This window comes from Acyrthosiphon pisum, chromosome A1 (genome assembly GCF_005508785.2).
Source record: "Acyrthosiphon pisum isolate AL4f chromosome A1, pea_aphid_22Mar2018_4r6ur, whole genome shotgun sequence".
NCBI lineage: Eukaryota > Metazoa > Arthropoda > Insecta > Hemiptera > Aphididae > Acyrthosiphon > Acyrthosiphon pisum.
The window spans coordinates 91,926,808-91,940,192 of record NC_042494.1 but is presented as its reverse complement, the minus strand read 5'-3'; the positions used below and the strand labels follow the sequence as shown (position 1 = coordinate 91,940,192).

General features: G+C 30.2%; 3 protein-coding genes across 7 annotated transcripts; 1 reads left to right on the top strand and 2 right to left on the bottom strand.

Annotated features, from left to right (window-relative positions):
* Positions 1-495: 495 nt before the first annotated feature.
* LOC100160891 (protein deltex) lies at positions 496-5,102 on the bottom strand. 3 transcript variants are annotated; one of them, XM_008184533.3, is made up of 10 exons: positions 4,845-5,102; positions 4,496-4,774; positions 4,237-4,385; positions 3,985-4,159; positions 3,737-3,919; positions 3,467-3,669; positions 3,286-3,382; positions 2,794-3,008; positions 2,568-2,710; positions 496-2,308 (listed from the first exon to the last, which is right to left on the bottom strand). In XM_008184533.3, exons 2-10 carry the CDS (start codon positions 4,698-4,700, stop codon positions 2,011-2,013), a joined length of 1,668 nt encoding a protein of 555 aa, XP_008182755.1. In that variant the 5' UTR covers positions 4,701-4,774; positions 4,845-5,102; the 3' UTR covers positions 496-2,010. The 3 variants fall into 3 exon arrangements, with proteins under 3 accessions (XP_008182755.1, XP_001952875.2, XP_008182754.1); XM_001952840.5 differs by having other exon boundaries at positions 496-1,820; positions 1,988-2,308; positions 4,496-5,100; XM_008184532.3 differs by having other exon boundaries at positions 4,496-5,101.
* Positions 5,103-7,009: 1,907 nt separating this feature from the next.
* LOC100163609 (eukaryotic translation initiation factor 3 subunit E) lies at positions 7,010-10,856 on the top strand. 2 transcript variants are annotated; one of them, XM_016804137.2, is made up of 10 exons: positions 7,010-7,464; positions 7,656-7,772; positions 7,865-8,026; positions 8,810-8,932; positions 9,006-9,238; positions 9,308-9,425; positions 9,527-9,738; positions 9,797-10,031; positions 10,096-10,138; positions 10,221-10,856. In XM_016804137.2, exons 1-9 carry the CDS (start codon positions 7,375-7,377, stop codon positions 10,120-10,122), a joined length of 1,317 nt encoding a protein of 438 aa, XP_016659626.1. In that variant the 5' UTR covers positions 7,010-7,374; the 3' UTR covers positions 10,123-10,138; positions 10,221-10,856. The 2 variants fall into 2 exon arrangements, with proteins under 2 accessions (XP_016659626.1, XP_001952525.1); XM_001952490.5 differs by having other exon boundaries at positions 7,012-7,464; positions 10,096-10,852.
* On the bottom strand, positions 10,182-12,186 carry LOC100161553 (putative sulfiredoxin). 2 transcript variants are annotated; one of them, XM_016804126.2, is made up of 3 exons: positions 12,167-12,186; positions 10,783-10,919; positions 10,182-10,525 (listed from the first exon to the last, which is right to left on the bottom strand). In XM_016804126.2, exons 1-3 carry the CDS (start codon positions 12,168-12,170, stop codon positions 10,316-10,318), a joined length of 351 nt encoding a protein of 116 aa, XP_016659615.1. In that variant the 5' UTR covers positions 12,171-12,186; the 3' UTR covers positions 10,182-10,315.
* Positions 12,187-13,385: the final 1,199 nt, after the last annotated feature.

The window sequence follows — 13,385 nt, the reverse complement described above, 5'->3', positions numbered from 1 at the left end:
AATACAGAATAATCACTAAAATGTTTTGAATATTTGAATCAATAGTGAGCTGATTGGTTCATTAAAATATTAAATTGTATTTACTATTAAATTAATTAAATTTTGATATATTATAAAATATGAGTATATAAAAAATTGACATGTAACGATAATTCTACTGGCCGGTGTTTATAATAATAACAATAACGATTATTATATACAATTAGAGTGTGAATTTTTACGCATTAAAAAATATCATAATATTATAATAAGCAGTCAAAATCGTCTCTCTCAAATGTATTTTGTACCCCAATAGGAGTACCAACAAGATCAAATTTATTACCAGAAACAACCTTCAAAGTTGAAGATTGACGTCAATTAATACGCTAAAAAGCACAATAACACAAAAAAACTACACAACATTGTACAACCAATTTTTTTCCTCGAGGCTTGCCTTACTTACTATCTAAAATAATCTCTGATAATGATTTAATTAAATGAAAAAACACAATTTTATGGTTATAAAAATATATAATATAAAAAATAAATAAATATAAAATATGGCTATTCTTACTTAATTTGTATAAATATAAGTATTAAAAATAATTTGATTTAAAACTTCTTATATATTAACAACAAATAAATTTTTCTGATTAATATGATTATTAACATATTTGCTGAATTAAAAATTGGTGTTCTTTAATGAAGATTAGTAACAATTTTTGTTTATACATTTATGTAATTACTTACAGTGTCACAATGATATAAAATTATTTTTTGTCAAAATAAAATTATTTCAGTAACACATTAAAGTGGTGTACCACTATTAAAAAAGGCTTGATTTAGGCACATCCAAATATTGCAGCAAATGTATTAATACTATTTTGGATATGTTATATAAAAATTGCACTAAATATATTTGTACATTTTTAGACAATATGTAGATATTTACAATTGTACAATTTTTTTAATAAACCTTAATAAATATAAAATTATCTATTATAATATATTATATAAATTACCTATCAAGTATCAACAACCAACTTACTGGTAATATCACCATAATTTAAGTATAAGTAGGAAAATATAAGAAATTGATTTCTTTGAACACATATAATATTTTTACATTAGTATAATCCTAATTTAAAAGTTGTGATAGATCTGAAGAATTTCGATTATTTTAGTTTAGAAACACCATAGAAACACAATTTTATGATTATCTAGAGAATAAAAGAGATCATACACAATTTAAGTATACATTTTCATATATTTGAGAACACTTCAGTAACAAAAATAGTGTTGTCAATTATTTATCTTGTTTATAATATTATATTATTTAAAAATAATAGTTCAGGCGCCGATGCCATTTTGTCCTCAAAAATACAGTCTGCGGAATAACGATACCGCCTTGTAGAATCAACCAAATTTCAGTTTTTTTTTTAAATTGCTATTGGGAAATATTCTTGATACCACATCAATCTCTGTTTTTCAATATTTTATTTTCAAATTTTATAATATGTCAAAAAGAATACAAGATAAAAAGCATTTTTTTTACAAATTTTTTAATACAATTATTTGAAAGAAAATACAAAATCAGAGATTGATGCAGGCTGTAGAAAGTATTCTTCTTTCAGATAAAAAATAGTCATCAAAATCTGAAAATTCTACAAAACTTGAGTTATCCCCATAAAGTAATTTTTTTCGATATAATACACCTTATAAACTTGTGTGGCCATTGTTTAGGAAGGAGGGGGTATTATCAACCAATTCTGCATAAACAAATAAATAACTTGTAATACTCTATAGCAGCGGTTTCTCAAACTTTAACAGCGTCTGGATACCTACGTACAATTTAAATAAAAAAATTAAACCATAATATTGCTATTTTACATTTTAGGGTAAGAATAGATGTTTTATATCTATAACGGTTATATATAAGAACTAGATTGTAATTTAACGATTACAAATGTTATTAATAAATAGTTTGAAAATAAAAGAGAATTAGTACCTAATTTATATCCAGAAAATTACTCAAACAACGCCATGTGCTGATAATTGTTCGATACATTCATCTAAAAATCCATGATGCATTCTGGTGTCAAAGTCTGTCTTGTGCATGATACCATTCCATGCAACAACATCTTCATTACCAGTTGTTATTGAAAGTCTAACTGTAAATACCAGTCGCCTTTCAAAAGCTTTACTCAGTAATGATAATACACGCCTTCCTTTTTCTGTGTCTGGCAAATAACAAATTCTTGGAAAACCTAGAGCATAGTATGGATGGCCCGGATGTGGATGTTCTTCACCTTGAATCCCAGATGATATTCTAAAAATGTTTAAAAGCAATATTGAAAGAAACAAAAAATATATTTTATAGACTAATATTTTGACATATTTCACTTTAAACAGTGATTTATTAAGCATGATATCACTATTTTTAAACTTTATTAATCTATTCAAACTCTGATGTTTTCGGCATAAAAGTTCTTTTTTTCTGGCCATGCAAACTATTATTTTTATAAATAATAACTTACAGTGTTTTAATGCAAATTATTAATAAAATGGTTTTTATGTAAATGACTTACTCATATGTGATTTGAATAGTTCTTGTACTACCATACCCAGGTAACGACCTATTTAAATAGGTCCACTTCATAGCACCTGGTGGTTGGTTACCTCTTTTTTCTCCATAGACTTTCATACAGATTGGACATTGAATATACATCCACTAAAAAAAAATAATAATTGATATTTAATTTATAATATAATTCTCATTTATATACAAATATATTAATCTTAAATTTTAAATACCTGATTAGAATAAGGTTGATTGTTTAAAATTGAGTTTAGACAAGTGAGATGCATTCGATGTTGACATATACTCAAAGCTATAACTAGGCTTTTGTTAGATTTATTTGATGAGATAAGTGGATCTTGACAAAATGGACATAACATGTCAAGTCCTGGCCAAAAGTCATCCACTATTTGAACATAGCAAGATAATTTCTCACTTACTGAATTCACTCCTAAAAACATAGTACATTAAATTTTATTGGAAATATTGGAAAAATAAAATTTGTTTCCAAAATGTAAAATATAGTATATTTAAACACAAGTTACATGCAGCTTTGGCATAGAGTTACTCTGTAGCCATGCTACACAGGTGTAGCATTTGAATAGAGCCGCCTGGATTATTTTTAGAATAACTAATAGAAAACAGCCCATAGTGTAAAATTTTTAAATAAAAAATTATTCTTAAACAATTGAATTGTAAGTTGATGGTGTTTTTATACTATAACATACCAATAACTGATTGATTTCTGCAATTGTCTGATTTCTGTTGACATTCAAAAGCATCATCACTTCCAATACTGCCACCAGAATAATCCAAGAGATCATACTACAAATTAAAATAATTTATTTTTTCATACCTAACTAGACATAAAAAAAATATTAAAGATTTATATATTTTAAAATGTATTACTCGTGATGTGCGAAGTTCATGACTGTCATGGCTTAAATAAGTTGAAATAGTATCAACACTAGGACGTCTACCACTGCGAATGCTACTTGAGTCTAAATCAATTATAGATGAATCTGATTTAATTGATTCACTACAGCTTTTAGTTGCTGTGGTTCCTATTGGCCATTGAGCTTCTCTAGACAGTGACGAAGGATTCTTATTAGCTGAAAAAATATTTTTTTTTATTATACAATTAAATATAATATATAAAATATAAATCAAGTAACTTACCAAAAATACTTAATAAGGTGCGAGCTATATTAGTTCCGCTATGATGGCCATCATGAACTACTTGTTTGTTTTTTTTATAATGTAGTTGTTTTTTAGTTATTGTATCTATATATTCTGAACTGGATTTTCTAATAGTTTCATTTTTTGATGATAAATTTCTTATAGTGTCTACAACTGCCCTATCTAAACCGAAAAAATGATATAAATGTATAGTATATCAAAATTAGTCTAAATAAAGATAAACTAACCATTAAATTGAATAACTTCATCTGATTGTATTTTAACTAGTGGGTATGGTGCTTGGTTCACACGTCTAATATTACGTTTATATCCACTGTCATTCCGTACTTGGGTTAAATTACAAAAATTAATTGTATACGGAAAACCTAAATATGTCCGGCTTACATCTATAACTTGGCAGCCCTATAAAAGAGTAAGAAAAAAAAAATTATGAATACCTAATTAAGGATATAGGTATTAGTATAGTTTAAAAAACTCACCATTGACCAAGCTGTTTCTAAGAAACATTGGGATTCCATGTCATATGTATGCCACTCTCCAGGTACATCACCAGCCCATTCCCATCTGGCTCCTTTGCCAGGCAATGCATTGGCCGGATAGTAAGATCTGCGTACGGCCAAAAGTGCACCTGAAATGTTGTCATTTAATGTTACCCGGTTTTCGGTATTTTAATTTTAGATACGCGATATGTAGACCGTGTAGTTACTATGTATTACAAATCATAGTACAATAACGCACCTTCGTTTTCTTCAGAACACTGGTACATCGTACGCAAATTGACAAACGAAGACTCCATGTTCGGGTCGGCGTCTCTTAGTATCACCCTGGTCAACTTCTTGAAATGAGCCCTTTCGAGCAATTGTGCCACCTCGGGGCTGTGAGGTTTCCATCGGCCGTTCCGGTTTTCCCATTCCCAAACGACCACGGCGTGTCCTAAGGGCATCGTGTGGCTGGATCAAAGGTAATTAATCATAGGCATCTGAACGGTGACGAAAACAAAACGTATGACTAGGAAAACTAAATAATTCACATTATTACTATAATGATTATTATTCTTATGCCTACGGGCAAACACCTAAACACCTACATACTACATAACAATAATCGACATACGCAGTCGTCGTTCCTACAGGCTACTACAACCTACTACAGTAACCACTGTCCACTAACCTGCCAAGTAGTAGTAGTAGTAGTAGTAGTTGTAGTACCTGCCCAAGTCCTATCAGCGCCGTCCGTTGTTGTCAAGATAGACCTTAGTTCGTGGTTGTTGTGTTTACAAGTCGTATTATCATCGCGATCCGGGTGATAAGCTACCACGGACTAAGATATTATATTAGTCCGTGCCGACTACTAGTAGTTGTACAGTCAAGTTCTAAAGTGTCGACCATCAGTCCATGATATAAATAACATGGTATGATCGCAAAAGTCCAGAACATTTGGTCCAAGTTATAAACTGAGCAATACGTCACTTGCTTACCCGTATTATCATATTGTCATTAAATTATTATTAGTATACACTATGCTACGTCACGTGCTTACCGAAGGATCTGACCGTCAAAAAGTTACGATCATACCTATTGTTTTTATATCATGCATCAGTCTATCGGTCGGTGGTGTTACTGGTGTCCACGATTAAAAATATATCTTAAATCGTGCTGGTGTCATAGAACAGTGGTGTTTGGGTTGTTATTATTCGCAAGCATGGGGCACTTATCCCAAAATTCCATCTAAATTGGCATGAAGATAATAGGTATCGTGCCAAATCACAATGAACATAAAAAAATAATAGAGTTATTAGTAGGGCTCGGAACTCGGAAGTTGATGCATTTTGCATTTTTTTTTTAGAACTTTTTTGACGATGCTCTCCTGGCCACAAATGTGTTTCATTAGCATGTGAATCTGAATAACTAAATTTTATTTTGCATTTTTTTGCATTTTTTGGTGTTGATTACTTTTTAAGTCATTTTTTGACATTTTTAGGTCATTTTCCCACATTTTTAGTCATTTTTACTGATTTCACGCTAGTTCACTTCTTATTGTTTCTTGTCGACCATTATTGCCGATAACTCAAAACTTGGAAATTACAACGGACTAAGTTAGTACCTATCCGATTTTATCTCGCCGATTACATTTGTCGTTGTCGTGTTGTATCTAGTGAATATTATTATACCTACATTTTATTATTTTATTTCATTTTTTAAGGACATTTTTGTCATATTTTGAGCAATTCGAAGCTTTGATAAATTTATATAGAATTTTATAGTAAAATAGAGTAAAATATTTTTAAAAAAATGTATTTTTATTAGTTTAAAACTAATATTTGCAATTTTTTAGGTCATTTTTTAAGGAAATTTTTTGTCATTTTTATGTCATATTTGCATATTTTTTTTAGGTCATTTTTTATTGTTTTTAAGGTCATCAACTTCCGAGCCCTAGTTATTAGTTACTTATTACTTATTACTTCTTAGCCTATTGTTAGGAATTTGAAAAATTATATATTCTAACTTGGTTAGTTTTTATATCAAAGTAACTTAACTTTAGTCTTTAACTAGTTGAAAAAAAATGAATAACTTCCTAGCTTTGAATTTAAACCATGTTAAAAATTATATACCTAGTGCTAAAAACAATCCGCGACTTTCTTCTTAGTTCAAATTATTTTACAAAAATAGGCACACTGACATCAATTTGTCTGTGAACTGAGGTACACTAAAAGTCAAAAACTGAGATACAATCAAACCGAGATAGGTACATACTATGTATTATATTATTATATTTATATTGTATATTATTATACTGTATAAGATTTGCAACAACAAAAAATGCAGACGGGCAAAGCAGGATATTCAGTTAGTGCCTAGTTATACTATAATATTTAAGACATTAAAGTTTAAGCAATATTTATTACGCTTTGACCCATTATAAACCATGAACTAAGATAATCTTATTATCTTAGTTCATGTTATAAACTCATGTAGTTTATAGATATATGTCCTACGGCCATAGACCTATTAACTAGTTAATAATAATTAACTATAAAAAAAAATAGTTACTAGGTCTATGCCTATGGTATAGCGCCCACGAAAACTAATGAAATGCAACTCAACATACATGGTTTCTTATCGTTATCACAGATCGTACAGAAAGTGGAAAATACTGCCACAAACCGCGGCCCATTCCACATACATACTTCTACGTACATGGTTGACACCCTAATCCATAGCGATAACACAAAATGCACTATAGTACGATGTTCAAACTTCAAAATACAAACACGTAAATACACGTGAATATTGTAGAAAATGTGTCATGCGTGATTCAATATTAGAAAATATGGTTGTAATTTATTTATTCGAGTAACAACTAAATGGAAGGGGTACTAAAATATGCGTGCAGGGTCTTTGGAAACGCGCCATCCTACGGTGACTTAACCTCAAAAAATTACATGTAACGCCACTCCGACGTTCTGGAACTTTCAAGTTTCGGCTTGATATTCGGCGTCGTGCGGCGTACGCTGGTTTTTGAAATAGAATTTTGGATTTCGTGTTTATTTTTTTCCATTGACCTAGTTAGTTTTTATATTCATTGCAGTACGGAATCCATAATTGTCATTCACAAACATGGCCAAGTTCGATTTGACGAGCAAGATGACCAAATACCTGGATCGGCATTTGGTCGCCCCGCTGCTGGAGTTCTTGTGGGCAAAAAAGGTAAGCGTTTTTCTATTTTTCCCGTCTCAACCAGGTGGCAGACGTAATCCGTGCGAATACGGACACACGATTCATAGGAGAATTGAGTTTTGGTGAATTTTTGGTTGTGAAAACTGAATTGTCCCGCGCATTTTGTGTACTTGTATAACAATGTTGTTCAATTTTTGATTGACCCCTAACCATTTGTTTAGATTTACAATGAGAATGAAATTTTGCAAGCCAAATTAGACATTCTTAATAAGACTAACATGATGGATTATGTTATCGAAATTTACAAACAGTTGAATCCTGAAAAAGAAGTACCCGAGGTATGTACCTACATTGGCATTTGGCACTATTATTGTAGAACTTACAACCTACCTATGATATTTTTTATCTTATCGGAACATTATGATATCAGGAAATGAAAACGAGAAGAGATCAAATTGTATCTCAGCTGAATCAATTTCAAAGTGAAGTTGATGTTGTGATGAATTTCCTGAAAGATGATAAAGTCATGAAAAATATGGAAACTATGCGGGATCCTAAAACACTGTCAACTTATTTGACCAATGAATTCAACGTAAGTGGTATTTCTACTATATAAATTATTATTTATGTTATTTTAAATTCCTTTAAATCTTTAATCTGTTGATTTTATTTAAACTCAAATTTAAACTTCGATTACAAATTTTTAATTTACTTTTCGAGGTGTACCTACCTAACTGTTATTAAATTATTTATGCAGTTAATATGAGAAGTGCCTATAAGTATTAAATGTATTTCTAAAAAATAATACTATTTATTATAATGTATGAACTATAACTACCTAAATAGTTATCAATGTTGTTGTAACATAATTAGCCTAATATTAAAATCTTAAACCAATATAGATTGTTTTACATTCGTCTAATAGGTAAATGGACCTTGGTTATCTTTGGTAATCCCAAAATCAGAATTTAGGAAAAATGGAAACTACCTTATGTTTATTAGTGTTACACAGGTAACTAGGATTAACGTGAATACCATAATATCAAATGTTCTTAATTTTTTTAACTGAAAAAGAGCTTCTCCACATCTCCCAGAGTTTATTAATTACAATTGAACACCATGTTTTACTCTGAAGTCTAATTTTAAGTCATTAAACAAAAGCATTTTTTGTTTAGTGTGCTTATAATAACTAAGAATATTATGGAACTCTGTTTATAATAATCATGGTATAGAACTATAATATAGTATATCATTCTCATGGTAGTTGCGAAAACCTGAAATTACCATTGAAATGTATTGAACAAAATCATATAATATTTACAAATTGTTGCTTAATATCTAATTATTTAATTATTCTACTTTATTGTTAATTTAGTTTAAAGTGGAAATGATGGAAAGTATGTACAAATTTGCCAAGTACCATTACGATTGTGGAAATTACGCTGGTACAACAAGTCATTTGTACTTTTATTTATTAGTTATGTCGCCTACTGATAAGGTAAATTCATAAATGAGTAAAATTCTTATTGAATTTATTGAAATATATTTATAATGTTTGAATTATTGTTTAGAACTACTTGAATGTTCTTTGGGGAAAATTAGCATCTGAAATTCTTATTCAAAATTGGGAAACTGCTCTTGAAGATTTAAACAAACTGCGAGAGTACATTGATTCCAATACTAATGGTTCTCCATTGCATTTGCTACAACAACGAACTTGGTTAATTCACTGGAGTTTATTTGTGTTTTTCAATCATGTTAAGGGACGTGACCTTATTATTGACATGTTTCTGTACAGGCCAAAGTAATATATTGTGAATACTAGTAACAATATTATATTATATTATATATTTACAAATTAGTTTGTTATCAGCTATTTAAATGCTATTCAAACCATGTGCCCACACATTCTTCGCTACTTGGCCACTGCAGTAATCATCAATCGTTCCAGAAGAGCAGCTATGAAGGATCTTGTTAAGGTTATTCAACAGGTGAGTTTACCAACATTTCATAACTTTATACATTTAAATGAACTGTTTATTATAATAAAGTATAAACTTTAAAAATTTATTAATACTAAAACTGTATTTAGGAATCATATACCTACCGTGACCCTATAACTGAACTTCTAGAAAATCTCTACGTTAACTTTGATTTTGAAGGAGCTAGAGACAAGTTACATGAATGCCAAATTGTTCTTTTTAATGACTTCTTTTTGACTGCGTGCCTTGATGATTTTGTAGAGAATGCTCGTTTGATGATTTTTGAAACATTTTGTCGTATTCATCAGTGCATTAGTATTGGGTATGTATATATTGTAATTATTATTTCATAACATTTAAATAATTTTTTTATTTTATAGTATGTTAGCTGAGAAGCTTAATATGAACCCAGAAGAGGCTGAATGCTGGATTGTAAACCTGATCAGGAATGCCAGGTTAGATGCAAAGATTGACTCAAAACTTGGACATGTTGTTATGGGGACACAACCATTATCTCCCTATCAACAGCTTTTAGAAAAAATAGATACATTATCAGTGAGATCAGAAGCACTACAACAACTCATCGAAAGAAAAGTCAAAGCTAAGACTCAAGAAGTAAGTTAAATATTTTTAATTTTCTTTTATTATGTTTTTTCATAAAATTATATATGTTTTGCAGCAAGATCCACTTTGGTACAATCCTTGAAAAGCTGTTAATATTGGTAAGTTCTCAACAAGTGTTATTATTCAATAAAACAATAATAATATTATTCATGAAATGTTATTTTATTTATTTCTTATTAGTAATTAAAGTAATTTTCAATTTATTTGCTGAATTTGAAAACCTGAAAACCCTCGAAATCCAATTATAATTAATTAACAGTAATAAGATAATATTATCATTTAAGATCGGGTGTGGATGCTCCCAAGTAGTTGTGTAAATCTTGAATATTTGAAGATACCAATTTTACTTTTACTGTGTCCTTTTTTAAACGTTTGTGAGCTTCATACCGATGACATCCACCAAATGAATAAAAGTAATTACCACCCTCTCTTCCTACTATCCATAACACGTCTATTGGTGGTACTGAATCTGTAAGGTCTGGATCCTAAATCAATAATTTTTCATTATATTATCTGTAAAATAAGTTTGTAAATTTAAATTTAAGAAAAAGAATATTTTATTTATGCAAATAAACAATTTTTTATATTTTATTCAGTAAAATGTGTATATTGTTTTCTTTAAAATAAGTAGAATGTAAAACTTCCAATTTTTTTTGTTGTAATTGTTACTATTTATTTGATGTATAATTTTTTTGGTTATTTTTTTGTACTTTTACATCATTAAATATTGTAATACACTTACTGACAAAGTATCCATTAAACTCTTAACCTTTCCTTCATCTACTTGTGGTGGAATTGGTCGTATGATTTCATTAAGAGGCATTTCATGTATTTGTTCAATACCAGCCGAGTGAACACTTGTACACCTTTTGTTCATAACTAAAACAGTTTAGTTATTTGTAATGCCCGAAATACACAAGGCTAGTTATTCAAGCTAGGTATTCTCAGCGCATATCCTGGGTTGGATCAATACTAGCTCAAAAATATAGAACGCAATCTTATTAAACTAGCTTGCCTTGACATGTTACCTTATTAGCATATTTACTAGCTTGCTAGCTTAAGAAGATGTCAGCGCGCTGTTCGTTTTCTCTCTCTGGCCCCAAAAAGCATTTACGCAAAATCATTTTTCTATGCATTTAAGTAATCTTAGAGTAAAGTCACCTATTACAAAAAAGATAGACAATAATATTTTTGAGAGAATAACATTTATATTTTATTATTATTTGACTTTGTATTCAACTTTCAAAATAAATAAAAAAAATGTTGTAAATTTAAATGATGTTTAAATTGTTTTGAGACAATATTTAGACAAATCGATATGTCATTCCCTCAAAAGTATTATTCTCTATCTTTTTTGTCATGGGTGACTTTATTCTAAGATTACTTAAACACATAGAAAAAATGATTTTGCGTAAATGCATTTTGTCTATATTGCGGTGTGAGCTGGAGAGAGAAAACAAATAGTGCGCTGACAGCCTCTTAAAAACAAAGCTAGCTCTGTTTACATGAAGCTAAAATTACTAGCTTTTCAGCTTACTAGCATTACCTTGCTATCCTAGTTTGAAAAACTAACCTCGTGTATTCTGGGCATAAGGCACATTTTGTGTCAGAGAAAGTAGGTATACCTTTTTTTCTTAAAAATTATAATCGGCAGAATTTTTCAAGCTCATTAAATTTAATTGTGTTAAAAATGACTTTAATATTGATATTATAACTAGCAAGTTTTTTAATGTTTGCATTCAAGACAATTGTTGGAACAATTTAATGTTTAAAAGTACAACTTTTAATTTTGTGCCGGTATTGATGTCATTATAAGTTAGGTATTACTTTGTATGTTTATAATTGGTAGTGAAGTGTATCCCAAAAGTTGCGAAATTACTGTATCTTTTATAACATACATTGATAACTGACTATTATACTGTCGTAACAATCTGGTAGACTGCTGGTTGTAATAATTGTAATATTGCATAGTATCATTAACTTTCCTTACCTAAGTTTGTTCCGGATACTACAAATCTTTTAAATTGATTCATATCATTTGGATCATGGGTAACAAATAAAATACTACACTATAATTTTTAAAAAAAATAGTGGCTTAGTTATTACTTATTATGTAACTAATTTACACATTACTCAGCTTTCATGAATCATGTCGAATTATTGCCACTTCCAAGTTCCAATAACCAATGCCCATTGAGTATTTTTTATCAAATAATAATTTCCACTCCCTTCGGTTTGGTTTTACATCTAGTTCTAGAATGAAAATACCTATAGGCTATAACAACTATAAAAATAAACGTCGAACACTGTACAGTTATCAGATAACAGTTAAGTTAATAAACTTACTGATGTACATTATTTTTATTATCACTTAATTATTGTACTGTAGACTGGTGGAACTAGTGTAGTCATTGGTACTAGTTGTAGAGGTTCCCGGCCAGTGCTGTACCAATATAGAATTATAATTGTAGGCGCAAATAGTATTTGGGGGGGGGGCTAAGCCCCTTGGCCCCCCTCCCTATTTGCGCCTATGATGTGCAGTTTATAAACATGATTCCACAGAATAGACGAACAACGTGTAATATAAAAACAAAAAGAGCACCATTAAAAGTTTAAAACGAGCCAACAATTTTAGTCTGAAACAATGGCTCACATAAAGATTCCTGATACAATGAAATGCAGCGAGAGGCTTACTAATCTATTGTTCTGTGCTACAACTCTAGTCGAGCGAGAGAGAGCTGACTGTTGAGCTGTTCCGTGTTCGTTGTTTGTTATTTACAGCGCGTGGCCAGGTAGGTGAAAACTGGAAGCCACGCGACGTCGTGACGCCACAAACCATTGAAAGACAAAAAAATCGGTGGAATAAATACGTGGAATGTAATAATGGGGATTTTATGGACATATATTAATATGTTGTATAATAACCACAGACATATAAACATACGTACATATGTATGTTTATATATCTGAGATAATAACCTTCTACCTAGCTGTACAATCTGGCAAGTGCGGTCCAGGAACAAATAAAACCCATATGGACACTCCAACTGCGGCTGATAGTGATCCCACCTATTATACGACTATACTATAAGAAGCTTTTATTTCTGTTCGGATTAAAGTGGGCCCCACTACTCAGTCCCCCTACCTCGGACAACGGTTAAAAAGCGTCCCCTTTAACAAATTAGGATTAAGGGGATTCGATACCGTGATTTTCTGTTTTTGTCTAACACACTCGTGACATAGTATTTTAGACGTTTTTTTTGCCAAATGTGCCAATTGATCTAATGAAGCTATAAAAATTCTGAAAACAGATTTGAATTTAGTCATCATGTTCCACCCGAAATC

What these genes read in the sequence shown, in the direction of transcription:
- LOC100160891 (XM_008184533.3), bottom strand. Translation starts at nt 4,700, where the DNA reads ATGCCCTTAGGACACGCCGTGGTCGTTTGGGAATGGGAAAACCGGAAC. An exon ending in TAGAAACAGCTTGGTCAATG is followed by an intron (nt 4,160 to 4,236) that starts GTGAGTTTTTTA and finishes ACTCTTTTATAG; the next exon opens with GGCTGCCAAGTTATAGATGT. An exon ending in TGAAGTTATTCAATTTAATG is followed by an intron (nt 3,920 to 3,984) that starts GTTAGTTTATCT and finishes TTTTCGGTTTAG; the next exon opens with ATAGGGCAGTTGTAGACACT.
- LOC100163609 (XM_016804137.2), top strand. Translation starts at nt 7,375, where the DNA reads ATGGCCAAGTTCGATTTGACGAGCAAGATGACCAAATACCTGGATCGG. An exon ending in CTGAAAAAGAAGTACCCGAG is followed by an intron (nt 7,773 to 7,864) that starts GTATGTACCTAC and finishes TTATGATATCAG; the next exon opens with GAAATGAAAACGAGAAGAGA. An exon ending in CATCAGTGCATTAGTATTGG is followed by an intron (nt 9,739 to 9,796) that starts GTATGTATATAT and finishes TTTATTTTATAG; the next exon opens with TATGTTAGCTGAGAAGCTTA.
- LOC100161553 (XM_016804126.2), bottom strand. An exon ending in GTTTAATGGATACTTTGTCA is followed by an intron (nt 10,526 to 10,782) that starts GTAAGTGTATTA and finishes TTATTGATTTAG; the next exon opens with GATCCAGACCTTACAGATTC.